General features: G+C 37.7%; 3 protein-coding genes across 3 annotated transcripts; 2 read left to right on the top strand and 1 right to left on the bottom strand.

Moving 5' to 3' along the window:
• The first annotated feature begins 1,975 nt into the window (after positions 1-1,975).
• LOC139851793 (uncharacterized) lies at positions 1,976-2,644 on the top strand. The gene has a single exon (XM_071840965.1). It carries the CDS (start codon positions 1,976-1,978, stop codon positions 2,642-2,644), a length of 669 nt encoding a protein of 222 aa, XP_071697066.1.
• A 1,330-nt stretch (positions 2,645-3,974) lies between these two features.
• LOC139851786 (uncharacterized) lies at positions 3,975-5,539 on the bottom strand. Its single transcript, XM_071840957.1, has 6 exons — positions 5,522-5,539; positions 5,236-5,439; positions 5,104-5,162; positions 4,931-4,991; positions 4,363-4,611; positions 3,975-4,199 (listed from the first exon to the last, which is right to left on the bottom strand). The coding sequence occupies exons 1-6, from the start codon at positions 5,537-5,539 to the stop codon at positions 3,975-3,977; spliced, it is 816 nt and encodes a 271-aa protein (XP_071697058.1).
• A 4,379-nt stretch (positions 5,540-9,918) lies between these two features.
• Positions 9,919-10,437, top strand: LOC139851770 (uncharacterized). Its single transcript, XM_071840933.1, has one exon. It carries the CDS (start codon positions 9,919-9,921, stop codon positions 10,435-10,437), a length of 519 nt encoding a protein of 172 aa, XP_071697034.1.
• Positions 10,438-22,283: the final 11,846 nt, after the last annotated feature.

Genomic DNA, 22,283 nt, shown 5'->3' with positions numbered 1-22,283 from the left:
GATTCGAGGCGGTTTATAACTTTTTCCGGGCATTTGAAAACCGCATGAAATAGATCCCAAGACTTCCCATGACCGACTTTAATAAAGGGAGTCCACCACCCGAAGATATCAAACTCGCGTTCCAATTAGTAAGTTTTGACCGAAACTTCTCGACCAAGGTATCCCAATTTGACAGTAGCCCCATGTTCGAACTGATGGGAATACCTAAATATTTAGTGGGGAAGACCCCCACCCGACATCCTGCCGCTGATGCGAAAGTGATAACCTCTAAATTATCAACCCCGACACCAAAAATATGGGACTTGGACACGTTTTTATCTTTAAACCTGAAACAAGATAAAATACCTCTAGAATACGAAGAACGTGATTGAGTTCTTGTCGTCTCCTTTCAGAAAAAATGATTACATCGTCCGCGTAAAGAAAATGCGAAGGACGGATGTCACTAGAACCCACTCTAATACACCGAATATAGCTAGCTTCCATGGCATGATGAAAGGTTAAGTGATGACCCTCCATGACAATAATTAAAAGGAAAGGGCTTAGTGCATGGGTCACCTTGCCTTAACCCTCTCTTAATCGAGAATTCGCGAGTCGGAGAGCCATTAACAAGAATTGAAGTTCTAGCCGAATTTAAACATCCCACAATCCACCCACACCAAGTCGGTCCAAAACCTAGTGTAGAAAGCATGAACATGAGATAATCCCAATTCACCGAGTCATAAGCTTTTTCAAAGTCAACCTTGAAGAGTAACATCTTTCTATTTGACTTTTTATACCACGACATAATTTCACTCAACATAAGCGGACCGTCCAAAATTTGTCGACCCGAAATAAAAGTCGATTGAACCGGGCTTATTAATTTATCGATGACAAGTGCTAAACGATTCGTGAATAGTTTCGTGACGATCTTATAAAAGAAACCAACAAATGATATTGGCCGAAAATCTGTGATAAGAGACGGATTGCACACTTTCGGGATGAGGGCAAAGAACGTGGAATTCGCCCCAGGAGTCATGATCGAAGAAGCGAATAACATCCGAATGTCTCTACAAATATCAACTTGGACTAAATCCCAAAAATGTTTTATGAACAATGAACACGTACCCTTTCTCCATCTCTATCACTCCCTCAATCTCACAGCCAACTCTATTAGTCGCTTTAAATGGCATATACATATATGAATGAACCTTTTTCGTGATACTTGTTAAACCAATCTGACATTAAAAGTCTATGACCTGAAATTGATGAAAATAAATAATATACGAATAAATAGATAAATGGTGATAGATTAAAACTTGAAGCCACAAGCATCTAGTATTAACCACTGGCAAAAACTAATGTTATACATAAGACACAACAGTATTAACCACTGGCACAAACTAATGTTATACATAAGACACAACAATCTTGCAGTTTTAAATTCATTTACATAAACCACCAGTAAAAAAGTAGCCACTTGCAAAAATAACATACAAAATCAACAAGTAACTTCATACAATTACTCATAACACCAGTGCTCTATACTAATTCTTCAAACTATCATATATCATCACATTTTTAAAAAGTAGAAATCAAAACTTAAATACACAAGCAGCTACTATCAATTCATGGCACAAAATAAGGTTATCAATAGAGAAACCACCAGCCTTATGGTTTATTCATACTTATAAAAACCAGAATTCAAGCCTTACACAAACTCACACCAACATTCCTAAAATTTCCGGACTCCTATATGTTAGATAATTAGATAATATTTATATTTATGTATTTTGCCTTTATGTATTCTGCCCAGGTGTTTATAAGTGTTTATAAGGGCCTTTATGTATTTGTAATGGTTGTTATGTAAGGCAATGGATCATACGATGCTTCCTATTAACATGGTATCAGATAACATCCTGCAACCCTAAAACAAAAAAACAAAAAAATCTCTCGCTGCTGTTTTCTGTTTCTCCATCGATCATCCACAATTTTTTTTATGGCTCCTTCCGGCAAATATGATAAAATCTACACGGTCACATCGGTTCATCATCTAATACCGATCAAACTCGATCTTGCTAAATTAAATTATACTCACCGGAGTACTCTCTTTGCTACACACTGTCACAGATTCAACGTCCACCAATTTCTTGAAGCTTCATCCTATCCACCTGATGAAGAAATAAGCAAGGCCGACGTTGTCGTGTTGGGGTGGATTTTCTTGACTATTTCGGAAACCCTTCTAGAACGACTGTTAAGTTTGCAACCTAAAACTGCCTTCGCTGCTTGGGAATTTCTAAAGACAATATTTCAAGACAACAAGCATTCTAAGATTGTTGAACTTACAACAGAATTACGGTCCCTCAACATCGGCGATCTAACCGTAGAACAATATTTTTTAAAGGTCGAATCCTTATTTGCGTTGCTAACTAACCTCGGTTCCAAAATTGATGAAGACCAGTTAGTCACATATGCGATCAACGCGCTAAGCGAGAGGTTTCCACACGCCCATCACATCATCCTACATAGCAATCCGTTCCCAAGTTTCGATACGGTTCAGTTTATGATCACCCTTGAGGAGATGCAAGTCTCACGTAAAAGCAGAACCAATGTCGAAGCCTCGCACACCCCATCTGCTCCTACCACAACAACAAAAGTGTACATATAGGACACCCAAATTGGTCCTATAATGTCACTTTATAGGACCTTTTGGCCTGAAAGGACCAACAGGACATGTGTACCAACTAAGGCACTCGTATAAAGTATAGACGCAAAAAAGTGTCCTAAAAGTTAATAAAAATTTTGAAACCAATTATCGGGTCTTATAATATATAACGACCACACAGAAAAGTCCTTACAAGTATATATCGAGTGACTTCTATTTAAATTTGGACATACAAAAGGGTCCCAAAAGTATATATATATATATATATATATATATATATATATATATATATATATATATATATATAGTATATATATATATATATATATATATATATATATATATGTATATATATATATATTAATATATATTAGTACCAACAAGGGGTCCTATTAAGTTTTATATTTTTTAAGGACAAAAAAAAATGGTCCCATTATTATGTTAGTACCCAAATAAGAGTCCTATTATAAAAAATAAAAAAATACTACATTATTACCAATAAAAAAGGTCCTAATGTATCGATATTCTTGTTTACTACCTAGGAAAAAGGTACCAATATACACAAATGTTACTTTAGTACCACATAATAGGGTCCTAATATAATGATTTTTAAGGGTTAGTACCATTAAAAAATTCCTAATATACATTGCTTAAACCTTAAAACCACAAAATGGGTTCTAATATATAATAAGATGTTAGTTTAGTACCAAATACAGAGTCCTAATATAATGTTTTCAATGTTAGTACCATTAAAAAAAATCCTAATACAATTGTATTTTTAAACAATATGGGGTCCTATCAAGTAATAGTATTAAAACCACAAAATAAGTCCTTTAAAGTCATAGTAATTCTGAATAGGTTTCTATATTTGGATCCGGTTCGGATATTCGGGTCCGATTCGAGTTCTTTTACGATTCAAGTATTCGGATCGGTTTGATTATTTGGGCTCGAATCGGATTATTGGATCCATATATTCGAGCCTGTATTCTATTTAATTCAAATTTTCGACATCCAATTATTAATTTCTATTAAAAATAATTATAAAATAAAACATAATCACATTTTAATAAATTGTACTCATAAATTGAAAAACACAAACCTCAAAAATTCATATAGAATCCAACATATCAATACTAAAATAACATTCGACAAAGAAAATAAAAAAATGAAAAGTAACGAAGAACGTCTTCGATCAACACGTATCTTTATTAATTCGAGGGTACCACCTGCAAATAAAAAATTCATATATTTATAAGCATAAAGTGCGTGTTATAAATAAAAATTTTAAATTATCACAAATCTATGATAGACATACCGATATGAACGTAGAAGGTCACGCGATAGTTACGCCTGTAGCGTCTTCAACTTTCTTAATCAGATCAAATGGCCTAACCATATCAGCACCTTTTTTAAGGACATGTTGAAGGTGAACCGCACACCAATCGTCTTCAATCTCTACACCGCCAATTACCTCAGTTGGATCCAAGGTCCTCAACCATCCTCTTCCTACCTTCTCGCTAGGGTTAAGTATATTGTGTAAAAAAACTTCATCACCAACCTAGAAATAAGTATGCAAGAAGCAGTTGTGAATGGTAAAGGTAAATATCAAACACACATTAAGGTGTTAAATAGAAAAATACCTTAAGATGTGGAGCTACATTGACTACATTGAGGCCATGTGGTTTTGTGGTATCTTCAACAACTGAACCATTCTAACTTGCCAACTTTTCTTTCAGATGTACATTTTCTTCAGTAAGTTCTGTGTTCTCTAACTTGAGTTGAATGTTCTCCATACAAACAACATTATGACTTGGTAATTTACCCCAAAGATCAGAAGCTCGAACACCTAATCCATACATATTCACTGCACCATATTTATTGTTACCCATAACTTTGGAAAAAACATCATCTGGACCACGATTATCAGTTGAACCTTCAGAAAGTGTTTTAGCTATCTCATCCATGTTTGTCTGTATTATTTTAGATAATACAGAAGTTATATACACAAAAAGATCAATCCCTACTACCATGTGTGATCAGTGTGATAATGGCCATGACGTGCTGTAATATACAAAATAAGATATATCCCTACAAACAAGTCTCATCATGGCCATGACGTGATAATTACAGATGCACTATATGTATATATATATATATATATATATATATATATATATATATATATATATATATATATATATATATATATATATATATCACTTATAATGCAATCTGAATTTATATTAATACTTAAAATCGCTATTTTAACTGCATCACTTTTAGTATTGCCTCCTTCGAAAAAACATCTTCGAAACATAGCCAATCGAGTTGGAGATTTTCCCTCTTTAGCCTGTTAGAATAAAAAAAATAAGTAGAAACAATGGATATCCTAATACTATAGTAACGATTGCCCCTCAAAATTACCTTTGTCTCCACACGTATACGTGCATAACTCTTTTTACTGGTCAACTGCACCATTTCCTTTTTGGCCCGATTTGCTTTTTTTTTTCTTACTTAGCTCCTGAAATGGAAATTGTAAATATCGTATTATGTAAGCAAATGATATTGTTAGCTTGTGAATTTTTTTTTCATACCTTATTCCTTTCATTATTCCGATAAATTACAAGTAGCTTCAAATGATCTCTCTGCATTTCTGGAGGCCTTGATTTCACTTGCTTCTTAAATGATTTATCTAAATCCCAGTATTTGTTCTTTAATCTTGCCGTCCAGTTTTTCACTTTCTTCCCAATTAATTTGAGCATCCAAGTATTAGCATGTTCGAGAATAACAAACTTTTTCTGGATACATAACATATCAGTTGGTATAATTAAAACAGATTAAGTCATTAACATAGGAATACGAATTTATATTATTATATACCCTTAAATGTTGAAGCATCTATTGCTTATTGTCGGCAAAAACTTTAGTCCATGGTAAATAAATTGGACAATGCTTGCAACTCCTTGCAATGGTTCCCAGGGCACACTACAACAAAAGTGCACTTATAGGACCTTTTTTCTGGGACCTAGTAAAATATGGTCCTAAAAGCTACTTAGATAGGACCTTACATTATCTAGGCTCCCATTATGATCTACGCTTTTAGAGTGGGGTCCAAAAAACCTATTGTGTGAGGCACAATAATTTTGTGTGTCCTAATATCAAATATTTTCATAGGACACTTAGAAACTGGATCATAATAGAGGAGCTTATAAAACATTTATTAGTTAGTGTCTCATTATGTGTTTATGTAATAGGACACTTGATATAAGCGTCATATGAAATAGGCCTGTAGAGGACATTTATTTACGAGAGTCTTATTATATTATAACATATTAGGACACTTGGTACATATGTCCTATAAATGTATGTTATTAGAACGAATGAGTTTTTGGGGTCCTAATTATCATAATAGATGATATGATATAATAGGAAATTTAAATTGTGTATCATATAAAGGGACTTTATAAGACATTTATTTGTTTGAGTCATATTATAGTAGATATAATAGGACACTTAGATTCTTTAATAGGATTGATTAGTTATTTGTGTCATAATTATCATATAATTTCATATGACACTTTAATTGTGAATCATAAAATGATGCTTTATAAGACATTCAGCGGTTTAGTGCCGCATTATATGTATAATTTAATATGACACTTTATATAAAAGTCATATGAAATAAACTATAATAGGACATTTATTTGTCCTAGTTATATTATATATTTAGTAATAGGACATGTAATACTTATGTCGTATCATTGTCAATTTTTAGGACACTTTTAGTTTTTGGGGTCTTAATTATCATATGATTTCATAGGACACATTAATTGTGACTCATAAATTGGTACTTTATAAGACATTTATCGGTTTAGTGTCGTATTATGTGTTAATTAAATAGTACACTTTATATAGAAGTCATATTAAATATACTATCATAGAATATTTATTTGTCCTAGCCGTATTATATATTTAGTTAATAGGACATGTAACACTTATGTCCTATCATTTCCAATTTTTAGGACACTTTAAGTTTTTGGGGTCTTAATTATCATATGATTTCATATGACACTTTAATTGTGAATCATAAAATGATACTTTATAAGACATTCAACGGTTTAGTGTCGCATTATATGTTAATTCAATAGGATACTTTATATAAATGTCATATGAAATAAACTATCATAGGACATTTATTTGTCCTAGTTGTATTATATATTTAGCTAATAGGACATCTAATACTTATGTCGTATCATTGTCAATTTTTAGGACACTTTTAGTTTTTGGGGTCTTAATTATTAATGATACGCATAATGATCCGTCTCAAAACGACACTAACAAGTAGCGCCCGGCTAGGATCTTACCCGACACGGTCCATCCCGGAAGAAGGGCTCCTTCCCGACATCATCCGGCATCATCTCAGTAACTTGATCAAGAGATTACTTGTTAACATACCATGAAAGGGGACCACGCAGGACGAACGACTAGTCGGGAACACCGCACAAAAATCTAGCCCGGATGGCATGCACGATACCCATGTAGCCAGTCATGGTGGCTAGCACCGTGAAGAAACACTTGAAATAAATAGAAAGCAAAACCTTCCCAGTTGGACTAAGTACTCCGTGATATCCTAGACCGTCACTGCTTCCCGGTTCGGTATTCCAACCCGGTATAAAGACACTTCCCGGGACAGCACGCCATCCCGGAGAAAGTGTACCGTCCCGGAACAGACACTTCACCTCGGAACGAGTACTCGATCCCGGAACAAACATACAAGCAAGTTGCATGCCACGTTAGCCCACGAATCTAGGAAAGTTTGTTAGAATCTGCTCGATTATTCCCATGAAAGGGACAGGTGCCACGTCACCCCTTGGGATTGGCAAAGTTCATTACAACTATGAAAGGGACATGTGCCACGTCACCATTCCCTCATAACATCTATAAATACGCAAACAAGATCATTTACACAACAACACTGGATACATTAATGTTACTCTGCCCAAATTAATTACAGTAGCATTTCTCCAGTCGTTAACGCAATTACGATCAATACTCCGATTGTTATCGGAATTAATCCTCACTTTAAGATATTAATTTATTCAATTCCGATCGAATAAGGTTAATCTAATTGATTGTTTTACGCCCTTGGAATCCAGATTTCAAATCAGGGTTTGCACAATTATTGGAGTTAAAACATTCGATCCACTCTTTTTCCCAAACCAAGCACTCAAACCCGAAATTCATTCATACAAGTCGATTTTGGTTTGATCAAATGACGCTATCTAAAGGTACGAAATTAATCACTACTCACCCTAATGAGTTGGAAGATGAAGAAACAAGCACAAACAGCACCAGCGACGCTGATGTGCACATGATTCACTCATGGGTCGTGGGACAACGACGAAAATCAGGGGTGTTAGATGAATGGAAGCACGAACCAATCGTCTTCCCCTCGTTATTCAATGTTAACCCATATTCAGACCCTGTTATCATACGGGCACACATCTCCAATTGCCAAATTGGGCGAACATACACCCACACCGGAGCGGGGGCGGAGGTCATGTTTGAACATTGCTTTCTGCAACTACCAGAAAGCATCAGACAGCAGAAGAAAGCCGTGACTTCGCCATTAGCAGGATTCAACAGTGCTGCAACCTAGCCGGTAGGCTCCATCATGCTAGAGGTTGTTTTAGGAGCATTACCCTTCCAAAGCACTGCAGACATCAAATTCTCCATAGTTAAAACCGACTCACGGTACAACGTTATCCTAGGAGGTAATGCCATGCAGAAATTTGGTGCAATTACGTCAACGGTACACGGCATGTTGAAGTTCCTAACTCCAGCCAGGGTAGCCACGATCCGGATGCAAGAATTGGAACCAATCGAATGTATGCAGATAATCAAAGGAACCAATGATATTATAATCCATGATAACGGTTACGTATCCCCGAATCCTAAGCATCCGGACCAGCGGATCCAGATCGGTGCTACCTTGAGCACCAACGTAAGGGACACACTCTTTAAACTCTTAGCAGCAAATATTGATGTCTTCGCCTGGCAGCCATCTGGCATGACGGGTGTCCCACGAGAAATAGCCCAACACCGGCTAAACGTAAACCCGAACATCACACCGGTTGTTCAGAAGAAAAGAGCAATGGCACTAGAATGAAGCGAATTCCTGGATAACGAAGTACAACGGCAGGTTGACACCGGTATAATGAAAAAAGTAAAATATCAAACATGGGTGGCGAACCCCGTGATGGTAAAAAATGCAGACGGATCTTGGAGCATGTGTATCGATTACAAGGACATCAACAAAGCATGCCCAAAAGACAATTACCCTCTGCCAGAGATCGACTGGAAGGTCGAGTCCCTCTTGGGTTTCTAGTTTCTGAGCTTCCTGGATGCATACAGGGGTTACCAACAAATCCCAATGGCAGAGGTCGACGAAGAAAAGACTGCATTCTTCACAAACAAAGGCATCTTTTGTTATACAAAAATGCCATTTGGGTTAAAGATTGCCGGAGGTAATCGACAAAGCATTCCAGGACCAAATCGAACGAAATATCGAAGCATATGTAGACGACATCGTCATCAAAAGAAAAACAGAAGAACAAATGATTTTAGACATCATTGAAACGTTGGATTCACTATGCAAAATCAATATGAAGCTAAATCCTTCAAAATACTCTTTCGGAATGGAAGAAGGTCGTTTCTTAGGCTTCACGATAACCCCGAGAGGAATCAAGGCAAACCCGAAGAAAATCCAAGCAATCGAAAACATGCAGTCACCCAGGAGTAAGAAAGACGTGCAAAGCTTAAACGGGAAGCTAGCAGCACTCACAAGGTTTCTGTCACGGGCGGCCGACAGAACCCTCCCCTTTTTCCAAACATTAAAGGGCTGCTTAAGCAAGAAAGATTTCATTTGGACGGATGAGGCCGAGAAGACCTTCCAGGATGTAAAGGCATTCTTAAAAGAATTGCCAACGTTAACGGCACCAATACTGGGTGAAACCCTCACGGTATATCTTGCCGCCTCCTCTGAGGCAATCAGCTCGGTTCTAATTCCTGATAGAGGTAAAACCCGAATGCCGGTGTACTTCGTAAGCAAAGTATTACAAAATGGAGAAGTAAACTACCCGGCCATGGAAAAACTAATTTACGCCTTAGTGCACACAGCCAGACGGTTACGGTGATATTTTGAAGCACATCCGATACAAGTTTTCACGGACCAACCGATCAAACACGTCCTGACTAGACCAGAAATTTCTGGAAGAATGGTGAAGTGGGCAATAGAACTTGGTGATCACGTGATCACCTTCCTCCCGAGACATTTAGTCAAAGGCCAGGTCATAGCCGACTTCCTGGTGGAGCTCCCCTCTAACATGATCAAACAAGGTGAAACCACCATCACAAGAAGGGAAACGGACGAATTCTGGGAACTATATACGGATGGAGCGTCGAGTGAGGAGGGGGTCGGCATAGGCCTAATCCTCGTTTCCCCAAACGGAGAAAAAATAACCTATGCTATCCGGTTGAAGTTCGCCGCCTCAAACAACGAGGCCGAACACGAAGCACTAATAGCCGGATTACGCTTGGCAAAAAGTATTGATGTACGACAACTCACAGCTTATGTCGACTCACAACTGGTAACAAGCCAGTTAAACGGCAGCTTCGAAGCAAGAGATTCATCAATGCAAAAATACCTAGAGCTTACAAAAGCACTAACCAAAACCTTCGCGGCATTTGAAATAAAGCAAATACCTCGTAATGTAACAAGAAAGCAGATGCTTTGAGCAAACTTGCCTCTTTGCTCTATAACCACTTCACCAAAAAGGTTATGGTTGAAGTACTAGAAAGAAAGTCAACTGAAGAGGATACTCTCATGGAAACAATCACAACAGAAGAAGAATGTTGGATGACACCTTTCATAAAATACCTTGCCGATGGTACCCTCCCAGAAGACAAACTGCAAGCCTGTAGGATACGAATGAGGGCACCAATGTATAACTTTAAAAATGGCATCCTGTACAGGAAATCATTCATAGAGCCATACTTAAGATGCGTTGGGCCAGCGCAGGCCAAATAGATCATACAAGAAATGCACGAAGGAGCCTGCTCTACAAACTCCGGCTACCGAACGATAGTGAGCAGAATCAAAAGAATGGGTTATTTTTGGCCACATATGTACCGGGACACATACGATCTGATCGTAAACTGTGAGGCATGTCAAATACACGCTGATCCCCTCATCGTAACATGATTCCTATACACGCCGCTTGGCCGTTCTGCAAATGGGGGATCGACATTGTCGGCCCATTCCCAAGAGGTGTCGGAAACGTGAAATTCCTAGTAGTCGCAATCGACTACTTTACAAAATGGGTCGAGGCAAAACCGTTAAGCACAATCACAGGAAGAAAAATCTTAACCTTTGTATGGGAGGACATCGTTTGTCATTTCGGTTTACCACGAGAGATAGTCAGTGACAACGGCACACAATTTGCACACAATCCATTTAAGGACTGGTGTGCAGACATGGACATTCAATAGTCATTTACCTCCGTGGCCTACCCACAGGCCAACGGACAAGTTGAGGTCACTAACAGAGACATCGTTTCCGGCATAAAAGCAAGGCTAGGTAAACACCAACAAGGATGGGTAGATGAACTTCAACATGTACTGTGGGCACAACGGACAACACCGAAAGACAGTACAAACGAAACACCTTTCAGTCTGGTATACGGCACCCAAGCGGTTATCCCGGCTGAAGTGCTTGTCCCGACCAACCGGATAACAACATTCGATGAACAACAAAATAACGAAGCATTACGATAAAACTTGGATACTCTGGAAGAACGGCGGACAATAGCACATATCCAGCAAGCCTAAAAGAAGCAAAAAATCGCAAACCACTATGACAAAAAAGTCAAGCCACTGGACTTTCAGTTAAACGATTTAGTGTTAAGAATCAACAAGGCCAGCCGACAGCAAGATGTCGGTAAATTGGGCCCACGATGGGAAGGACCTTACAGGGTTGTCGGCATAACTGAGTATAGCGCATACCACCTGGAGACACCAGACGGAATTCCGATACAACGACCTTGGCACGCCTTTCATTTAAAGAAATACCATGTGTAACTTATCTGCAACCGGGAGGCCTGATCACCCACTCGGATAACAGAAATACAACACATTTATGTACTCAAATCATTTCTATGTATAAGTCATCAATAAAGTTTCATTTTATACTTATGCACTATAACGACTCTGAATATGACACAAACGAAATCAAAAGTCTTTTGGCATATTCCAGACCTACCGCCAAAAGAAATGCCTTCTAGCTTTCGTTGGTAGGAGGACACCTCTTGAAGAACTTTCTCGGATAATGAGGGTGTCCGACCATATCATTGATGGTACGGTTTTACCGTATAAACATCTCGACCATACTCATGCGTAGGCTAGATATCTATGTTTTTGTCATGACACTACACGCAACTTAAAGCAAAATAAACTAGTTTACACACAAGGCATAACAAAATATAAAAACATCACATTCATAACAAAAACACAACCGAGTGCATATCTCTACGGTTGGTAATTTACAATATCCTCTACGAATGAGTTCTCATCCCTACAGATTTTATCTAACTCTTCAAAACTAATCTGGCCGAGAGCCTCATGAGCTCGCCGGCAGTCCTGGACACAGGTAGCGCTCAAATCAACTTTCATCTTTTGGACCGCGCTACCAGACGGCAAGAAGCAGTGCCCTGCCCTCAACACCTCAAATGTAGTCAACTTCTTGATAGCCTCAATAAAGGCATTGAACGACTGATGAACAATGGATGACGTTAATAGGCGGGCAAAGAGCACGGGTATACCATGTTGAAGGCGGGTAAGTTCACCCAACGTTGCCGACACCTTCTCTGATAACTTCTTATTGTCATCAGAAAGAAGGGTGACCCTCTCATGTTCCCGGGCAAGCACCGCCTTCAACACCTCCTGAGCTTCCCGGGAAACACGCAACTCGTCTCGGGTAGGATGCAAAGCTTCCTTTGCCGACGCCAGCTCCCTCTCAAGGCGAGTAATCGTCCCTGACAATTCTGCCACGAGAAGGTTGTCGTTCTCAAACACACACAATGCTCGTGAATGCGACGAGCATCAGCCTCGCTTCGATTCAATTCATCCGCTACAAGATGCTGAGCAAACACGGCAAACTGAGAACGCAAGTGCTGCGCCTGGGTGGCAGAAAGAGCGACCAACGCCTCTTTTAGAGCCAGAAAAGTTATGAAGTCCAGATACTGCCTATAAACTGGGTAGTCTGAAGCATCACAGTGTAGAAGATCACGAAATGGCTCGACGTTAAAGTCAGGCAGGACGTAAACATTCTGCCCAGCATTTGTTGTCAGTCAGGGGCGAGCATCCGAGGCCTCCACGGCAGGGTCTTTGCCATGACGGTGCCCTTGAACCAATTCCCTTTCAGTAACTGGTTCTTCCTCAGCCACCTGACTCTCCCCCACAACCGACTCAAGTCTCTCCCGGGGATCAGCCCCCTCTAACAACGGAACCATGGGGGCAGATGCCTGCGTCCCTGCAGAAGTCACACCAGCATTACCTATGCAAAAACGGAAGAAAGCAATGTAGTCAGCACAAGATATTATTAGACAAAGAAAAGTGAACATCTGTCAAAAGCATACCTTCAGCTGCTGCAGAACGGCGAACAATAGCACATATCTAGCAAGTCGAAAAGAAGCAAAAAATCGCAAACCACTATGACAAAAAAGTCAAGCCACTGGACTTTCAGTTAAACGATTTAGTGTTACGAAGCAACGAGGCCAGCCGACAGCAAGATGTCGGTAAATTGGGCCCACGATGGGATGGACCTTACAGGGTTGTCGGCATAACTGAGTATGGTGCATACCACCTGGAGACACCAGACGGAGTTCCGATACAACGCCCTTGGCATGCCTTTCATTTAAAGAAACTCCATGTGTAACTTATCTGCAACAGGGAGGCCTGATCACCCACTCGGATAACAGAAATACAACACATTTATGTACTCAAATCATTTCTATGTATAAGTCATCAATAAATTTTCATTTATATACTTATGCACTGTAACAACTCTGAATATGACACAAACAAAATCAAAAGTCTTTTGGCATATTCCAGACCTACCGCCAGAAGAAATGTCTTCTAGCTTTCGTTGGTATGAGGACACCTCTTGAAGAACTTTCTCGGATAATGAGGGTGTCCGGCCATATCATTGATGGTCCTATTTTACCGTATAAACATCTCGAACATACTCATGCGTAGTCTATATATCTATGTTTTTGTCATGACACTACACACAACTTAAAGCAAAATAAACTAGTTTACACACAAGGCATAACAAAATATAAAAACATCACATTCATAACAAAAACATAACCGAGTGCATATCTCTACGGTTGGTAATTTACAATATCCTCTACGGATGAGTTCTCATCCCTACAGATTTTATCTAACTCTTCACCACTAATCTGGCCGAGAGCCTCATGAGCTCGCTGGCATTCCTGGACACATGTAGCGCTCAAATCAACTTTCATCTTTTGGGCTGCGCTATTAGATGGCAAGAAGCACTGCACTGCCCTCAACACCTCAAACGTAGTCAACTTCTTGATAGCCTTAATAAAGGCATTGAACGGCTGATGAACAATGGATGACTTCAATAGTCGGGCAAAGAGTAGAGGTATACCATGTTGAAGGCGGGTAAGTACACCCAACATTGCCAACACCTTCTCTGATAACTTTTTATTGTCATCAGAAAGAAGGGCGACCCTCTCCTGTTCCCGGGCAAGCTCCACCTTCAACGCCTCATGAGCTTCCCAGGAAACATGCAACTCGTCCCGTGTGGGCTCCAAGGCTTCCTTTGCCGACGCCAGCTCCCTCTCAAGGCGAGTAATCATCCCTGACAATTCCGCCACGCGACGGTTGTCGTTCTCAAACATCACATAATGCTCGTGAATGCGACGAGCTTAAGCCTCGCTCCGGTTCAATTCATCCGCTGCAAGATGCTGAGCAAACACGACAAACTGAGAACGCAAGTGCTGTGCCTGGGTGGCAGATAGAGCGGCCAATGCCTTTTTTAGAGCCGGAAAAGTTATGATGTCCAGATACTCCCAGTAAATCGAGTAGTCTGAAGCATCACAGTGTAGAAGATCACGGAATGACTCGAGGTTACAGTCAGGCAGGACGTAAACATTCTGCCCAACATTTGTTGTCAGCCGGGGGCGAGCATCCGAGGCCTCCACGGCAGGTTCTTTGCCATGACGGTGCCCTTGAACCAACTCCCTTTCAGTAACCGGTTCTTCCTTAGACACCCAACTCTCCCCCACAACCGGCTCAAGTCTCTCCCGGGATCAACCCCTCTAACAACGGAACCATAGGGGTAGATGCATGTGTCCCTGCAGAAGTCACACCAGCATTACCTATGCAAAAATGAAAGAAAACAATGTAGTCAGCACAAGATATTATGATACAAACAAAAGTGAACATCTATCAAAAGCATACCTTCAGCTGCTGCAGATGGCTCAATCCTATGCCTGGTGTGACGGATCAGCCCACCCTCTGAAGAATCACCATTGGAAGACTCCAAGTCTTCCGGAGGCAGCGCCCTATGGCGGCTGGAAGACGCCGGGGCCATACCCTTAACCACCTTGTGGGTAAAATCCATGCCATCTAGACTCGTCGCCCTCAGAATCTCTGACACGGTCAACTCTGCACAGATTATGAAACGTCGTTCTATAAATCACGACTACGTAACAAAGAATAAAGAACATTACACGGATAAATACCTCTCCCGCCTCTGCGAGCAACAGGAATCCTATCAGAATGGGTCATTGTTGCTAACATTGGCCATTACCAATACCTGCTCATCATAAGACCGTTGAGGAATCATCCGGCCCCTCAACTGGTCAACTATCACGACCCTACTTTTTTCGTTATCTTTAACCGTTTATTATTTAACGGCTGTTAATTGTTATTTGTGCCACGTCATTTTTATGACTTATATTATTATTTTAGTAATAATATATTAATTATTATGTGCTATATGAGTATTTGTATTCGTATTTAAATTTGTACGTTTCTACGTGTTGTGAATTTCTATCCAGCAAATCTTTTCGGTTTCCAAACCAACGGTCAGACTTTTGAGATTTTCGAGTCCCAATTATTTTAAATATGATAATTTTATATCATATGTATATATATATAGTGTTTATATATTTCATTTGTCGCGCATGCGTTAACCCTCCGAAGATTTAATCGCGTAACAGTGTTTTCGCGTTTCGGGTTTCGTTCGGGCATTCGGGCCACAAGCATTTACACTTTACATCAAATTGGGCTAATGGGGCCCACTCCTCCCCCTTGGATCAGCTGAACCCCCCTTAGATGGGGTGGTTTGTGATTTTTGTTCCATTATTTTCATTTTCATTTTATTTACTAGCATTTTTCTCTCAAACCTAAACTTCCTCATTTCATTTTCTTCTTCCCTTTTTCCTCCTTTCTAGCCATCGCCTACCACCACCACTTTCATCATCATCTTCAACAATCAAGAACACATTTCAAGAAGCTTTCATCATTTCCGGATTCACCGCATCATTCTCTACGCGTCTATATTGATCATTTCTTGATTAGGGTATAAACCCTAACCCTAGGTTTTTAATTTTTATTCATTTTACTGTTTTTTATGTTGTTATGATTGTATGGTACTTGTGTATTGTTGCATTGATGATTGTATGCGTAGAAATGCTCGTTTGTGTATGTTTTCGGTTTGATTAAATTGGGACAGCGGACTTTTTAATTAAATCAGTACACTTAACTGTTGTTTTTCATAAAATAAAGTGTTTAGATGAGTTCCTCTCATCAATACAATAATTTTAGGCTTTGGATTCATGTTATTTCGAGTCCCGGATCATAAGATATGCTTAATTTGGTGTTTTGATGGAATTAAAATGTAAAAACGAATGTAATCAGTTTTGGTCAGACTTTGTGACCATTTTTTGAGTCTCTAGGGTGTACTAGTGTGTTAGGATTGATGATTGGATGAACATTCATGTTCGGGTCATCGAAATCCGAACCACGGATCACCCTGAATGACTAAAACAAGATTTTGAGCGGATTAATGTTCAAAGTTGGTTCATGGCTGATTTTCACGAACCATGAACTGACCTTAGGGTGCTCTTGAGTCCACTAATGTATCGGGTGGTTTGGTTAAACGAAGATATATATAAAATTCTTCGAAAATTGACACCCGAGGCTCAAGTTATAACCCGACTAACTTTTAATTAAACTTATGGTTATAAAAATTGAACTTATGTGATAAATAATGATTTTCATTATTATTAAATTACTTATGATATAAAATTAATTATTTTAATTTAAGACTTATGATATATATATGTATATTTATTATATCATTTATTAATTACTTTATGATTTAATTAAGCTTTTAGTTAAACTTATGATTAATAATACTTTTATTATTAATGAAAAATACTTATGATAAGTATTAAACTTATGTTATGAGATTATTATAATAAGACTTATAATAAAGATTAATTAATTATTTAATTATTATAAGGCTTAGTTATTATTTAATTATAATTCAAATTATTAAATGCTTATGGTTTAATAATTATAATTAAATACTTATGATATGAATATATGATTAATAATTCATTATTAATTAATAATACTTATGATATGATTAAAAATCTATTATTAAATAATAATACATATGTTATGACTAATATTTAATTAATTAATTAAATACTTATGTTATATTAATTATATCATTTAAACTTATGTTAGCTTTATTAATTCAATTTAATTTAATTAAACTTATGATATGACATGATTATACATATATGACTTTAAATAACATTATAACTTATATTATTACTATAACTTATACTTTAAAATATAATGTTGACTAAGTTTGACCAAGGTTGAATTTTGAGTTGACTTTCGGTTGACTTTGACTTTCAGTTGACTTTTGTTGACTTTTCTAATTTAGAAAACTTTCCTAAGTTAAAAAAACTTTCTAAAAATAAAAACTTTCTAAATATGGAAACTTTCTAAATATGAAAACTTTCTAAATATTGAAACTTTTCTAAAATAGAAACTTTCCTAAAATAGAAACTTTCCTAAAATAGAAACTTTGCAGAAATGGAAACCTGTTAAAAATAGAAACTTTCTAAAAATAGAAAGTACGTGTTATACGCTGTCCTGATCATACCAAAACATACTGAGTGTTGTTCTATGTTTACTTGTAACAAGTACTATAGCTATCATGCTAAGACTTGACCTAAGTTAGTTATTTATATCTACCTGCTTTATTTATAGGTCGGCGTTGTGATCATTCTTGATCACTTTATCATTTGTGGTTCACGTTTCTGTGTTGTTACTTCGTTTACGTTAAGGTGAGTTATAGTCCCATTTTTCTATTTTAAATCTGTTGGGATGAGAATACATGCAATTTATTTTACGTATTGGACACAAGTGGAAATTGGTTTAAATTATTCATTGTGAGTCGAACGAAAATATTCCCTAATCTGGTAATTTTAATCACTGGTGAACGTGAATCCTATGGATAGATCTATCGGGCCTGACAGCCCCATTTCGTGCTAATCGCGCTAGCATTTACAGACGGAATGTATTAATACTTCGTATTTTGAAAGATACACATGTTCAGTGTATATTGTTATATTGGTTTTGTTAAGGGTAAGGAGTTGTTAAGTTATTACCAGGTGGCTCACGGGTTAATGGAATAATATTTTTACATGTTTTCGAGCATAAAATTTTGTGGTCCAAAATGAGTCTTTATGTTTTCAAACATAAATTTTTATGGTTTAAATTAAATATTGTTTGCAATGTTAAACCTATAATTCACTCCACATTTTTGTTGACAGTTTACTCGCATGTTTTATTCTCAGGTTCATGATTGATTGCTTTCGCTGTGCTTAGAGAGTCTGTATTGTCTGTAGCAGATTTTGATTTAAACATTAAACGTTACATTCTACTTTTGGGTTTAATACTCCGTGGGCGTTTTATTGACTTGGTTTTTGGTCAACTTTGGATATTTACATATGATGGGTTTTTCTAAACTTACACACTTTGGAAGATTTCCTTGATAGGAAATCATTTTTAAATGAAGAATGCAATGTTATTTATTAAATTCATATAGAGTTACGATCAAGCTGTGGGACCAAGTGACGGAGCCATTAAGGGTACTTGACGGGCCATCACATCAACCATCGCTTCGCCCAGATCAGACAGTTGTCTTGGCTGTTGTACAGTCACCGACCTAAACAGATGCTATAACACCTTAGGCAAATCCCACATCGCCCATGGACATGAGTGATCACGGGATTATAAGGTAATACTCACGCTTAAATGACACAACGCGTTTTGGGACCACATGTAGAGCAGATGTGCGAGTATGCTGCAGTTAAGCGTGCTCGAGCGAGAGTACTACCAGGATGGGTGACCTCCTGGGAAAGTGCTTCTCGTGTGTGGTCGCCAAGAAAAAGCCGTGCGCCTGCGAGCAAAGCGGACAATATTGTGGTCATGTTAAGTTGGGGTGTTACAGAATGGTATCAGATCCACTCATGTGCCGTTAGGGGTGGTGGGGCAAACCTCATCGAGGACGATGAGTCCCTGAGGGGGGGTGAATGTAACACCTTAGGCAAATCCCACATCGCCCATGGACAAGAGTGATCATGGGATTATAAGGTAATACTCACGCTTAAATAACACAACGCATTTTGGGACCACATGTAGAGCAGATGTGTGAGTACGCTGCAGTTAAGTGTGCTCGAGCGAGAGCACTACCAGGATGGGTGACCTCCTGGGAAAGTGCTTCTCGTGTGTGGTCGCCAAGAAAAAGCCGTGCGCCTGCGGGCAAAGCGGACAATATTGTGGTCATGTTAAGCTGGGGTGTTACATATACGACTGGGCGTTCCTTAACGGAAAGTCAGAGCACTTAGCAAAAATGAATGATTGCCCCCAGTTATCTGCAATCACTGGTGCCTCCCTAAGAAAATTGATCTCATCAGTAAAAGTGTACCACCCTTTGCGATAGGACGATAGCCGAAATATACTTCTGAAAATGTTCAAACTTAGGATCATGCCTAAACCATTAAAATACATTTCAAAAAGCAGAATCGCACGAACCCCATTCGGATGAGAACGTGCAATACAAAGGCCGTAGAAATTTAGAACCTTCGTAAAGAAGCGAGTAAACGGGTATCTCAGATTTGAGACCTCAAAAGGTCTCAAATATATAGCACAATGATTTGGTGGGGGCCCACAAGTGCGCTGTTGTGACCTGGGTATCACCAACCCTAAGCCTTGTAATTGAGGACATATATAATAAATCATATCCAGATAGGCTTGATCAACATTGCTAGGCGCACGTAATACGTCATGAAGAATATTAACAGGCCTGGGAGGCATATTGAACAAAGAAGAAAATAAAGAAAGATTCAAATCGAAGAAGATAAGAAAACTATTTCTCTGTATTATGCAAAATGAAGACTATCGAAAGTAGAAAAAATTGAACGAAGATAATGAAATGTCCCGTTCATATTGATTATAAACGTTCCATATTAATTGATTTCGTTGCGAGGTTTTGACCTCTATATGAGACGTTTTTCAAAGACTGCATTCATTTTTAAAACAACCATAACCTTTATTTTATCAATAAAGGTTTCCAAAAGCATTACATAGATTATCAAATAATGATAATCTAATATATACTGTTTACACACGACCATTACATAATGGTTTACAATAGAAATATATTACATCGACATATGTTTCTTGAATGCAGTTTTTACACAATATCATACAAACATGGACTCCAAATCTTGTCCTTATTTTAGTATGCAACAGCGGAAGCTCTTAGTATTCACCTGAGAATAAACATGCTTTAAACGTCAACAAAAATGTTGGTGAGTTATAGGTTTAACCTATATATATATATATATCAAATCGTAACAATAGACCACAAGATTTCATATTTCAATACGCATCCCATACATAGAGATAAAAATCATTCATATGGTGAACACCTGGTAACCGACATTAACAAGATGCATATATAAGAATATCCCCATCATTCCGGGACACCCTTCGGATATGATATAAATTTCAAAGTACTAAAACATCCAGTACTTTAGATGGGGTTTGTTAGGCCCAATAGATCTATCTTTAGGATTCGCGTCAATTAGGGTGTCTGTTCCCTAATTCTTAGATTACCAGACTTAATAAAAAGGGGCATATTCGATTTCGATAATTCAACCATAGAATGCAGTTTCACGTACTTGTGTCTATTTTGTAAATCATTTATAAAACCTGCATGTATTCTCATCCCAAAAATATTAGATTTTAAAAGTGGGATTATAACTCACTTTCACATATTTTTACTTCGTCGGGAAGTAAGACTTGGCCACTGGTCGATTCACAAACCTATAACAAATATGTACATATATATCAAAGTATGTTCAAAATATATTTACAACACTTTTAATACATTTTGATGTTTTAAGTTTATTAAGTCAGCTATCCTCGTTAATAACCTACAACTAGTTGTCCACAGTTAGATGTACAGAAATAAATCGATATATATTATCTTGAATCAATCCACGACCCAGTGTATACACGTCTCAGGCTAGATCACAACTCAAAGTATATACATTTTTGGAATCAACCTCAACCCTATATAGCTAACTCCAACATTACTGCATATAGAGTGTCTATGGTTGTTCCAAATAATATATATACATGGGTCGATATGATATGTCAAAACATTTGCATAGGTGTCTATGGTATCCCAAGATTACATAATATATTAGACTACATGTATAATACAATATAAGTTAGCTAGGATATGATTTGTATAGAATTGTTAATATTTCCCGTAGCTACAAAAATCAAAAAATATCTAATCTTGTTTTACCCATAACTTCTTCATTTTAAATCTGTTTTGAGTGAATCAAATTGCTATGGTTTCATATTGAACTCTATTTTATGAATATAAACAGAAAAAGTATAGGTTTATAGTCAGAAATATAAGTTACAAGTCATTTTTGTAAGAGGTAGTCATTTTAGTCGAAAGAACGACGTCTTGATGACCATTTTGAAAAACATACTTCCACTTTGAGTTTAACCATGATTTTTGGATATCGTTTCATGTTCATAAAAAAATCATTTTCTCAGAAGAACAACTTTTAAATCAAAGTTTATCATAGTTTTTAATTATCAAACCCAAAACAGCCCGCGGTGTTACTACGACGGCGTATGTCCAGTTTTACGGTGTTTTTCGTGTTTCCAAGTTTTAAATCATTAAGTTAGCATATCATATAGATATGGAACATGTGTTTAGTTGATTTTAAAAGTCAAGTTAGAAGGATTAACTTTTGTTTGCGAACAAGTTTAGAATTAACTAAACTATGTTCTAGTGATTTCAAGTTTAAATCTTCGAATAAGATAGCTTTATATGTATGAATCGAATGATGTTATGAACATTATTACTACCTCAAGTTTTGTGGATAAACCTACTGGAAAAGAGACAAATGGATCTAACTTCAAAGGATCTTGG

The sequence above is a fragment of the Rutidosis leptorrhynchoides genome, chromosome 1 (genome assembly GCF_046630445.1).
Source record: "Rutidosis leptorrhynchoides isolate AG116_Rl617_1_P2 chromosome 1, CSIRO_AGI_Rlap_v1, whole genome shotgun sequence".
In the NCBI taxonomy this organism is placed as follows: Eukaryota; Viridiplantae; Streptophyta; class Magnoliopsida; order Asterales; family Asteraceae; genus Rutidosis; species Rutidosis leptorrhynchoides.
The sequence above is the reverse complement of the archived record's forward strand: the minus strand, read 5'-3'. Positions and strand labels throughout refer to the sequence as shown.

Coding starts and splice junctions, on each gene's coding strand:
- LOC139851793 (XM_071840965.1), top strand. CDS start 1,976: ATGGCTCCTTCCGGCAAATATGATAAAATCTACACGGTCACATCGGTT.
- LOC139851786 (XM_071840957.1), bottom strand. Junction 5,163..5,235: donor GGAATAATGAAAGGAATAAG/GTATGAAAAAAA, acceptor TTTCCATTTCAG/GAGCTAAGTAAGAAAAAAAA. Junction 4,612..4,930: donor AAGATGTTTTTTCGAAGGAG/GCAATACTAAAA, acceptor AAAATAATACAG/ACAAACATGGATGAGATAGC.
- LOC139851770 (XM_071840933.1), top strand. CDS start 9,919: ATGGTGAAGTGGGCAATAGAACTTGGTGATCACGTGATCACCTTCCTC.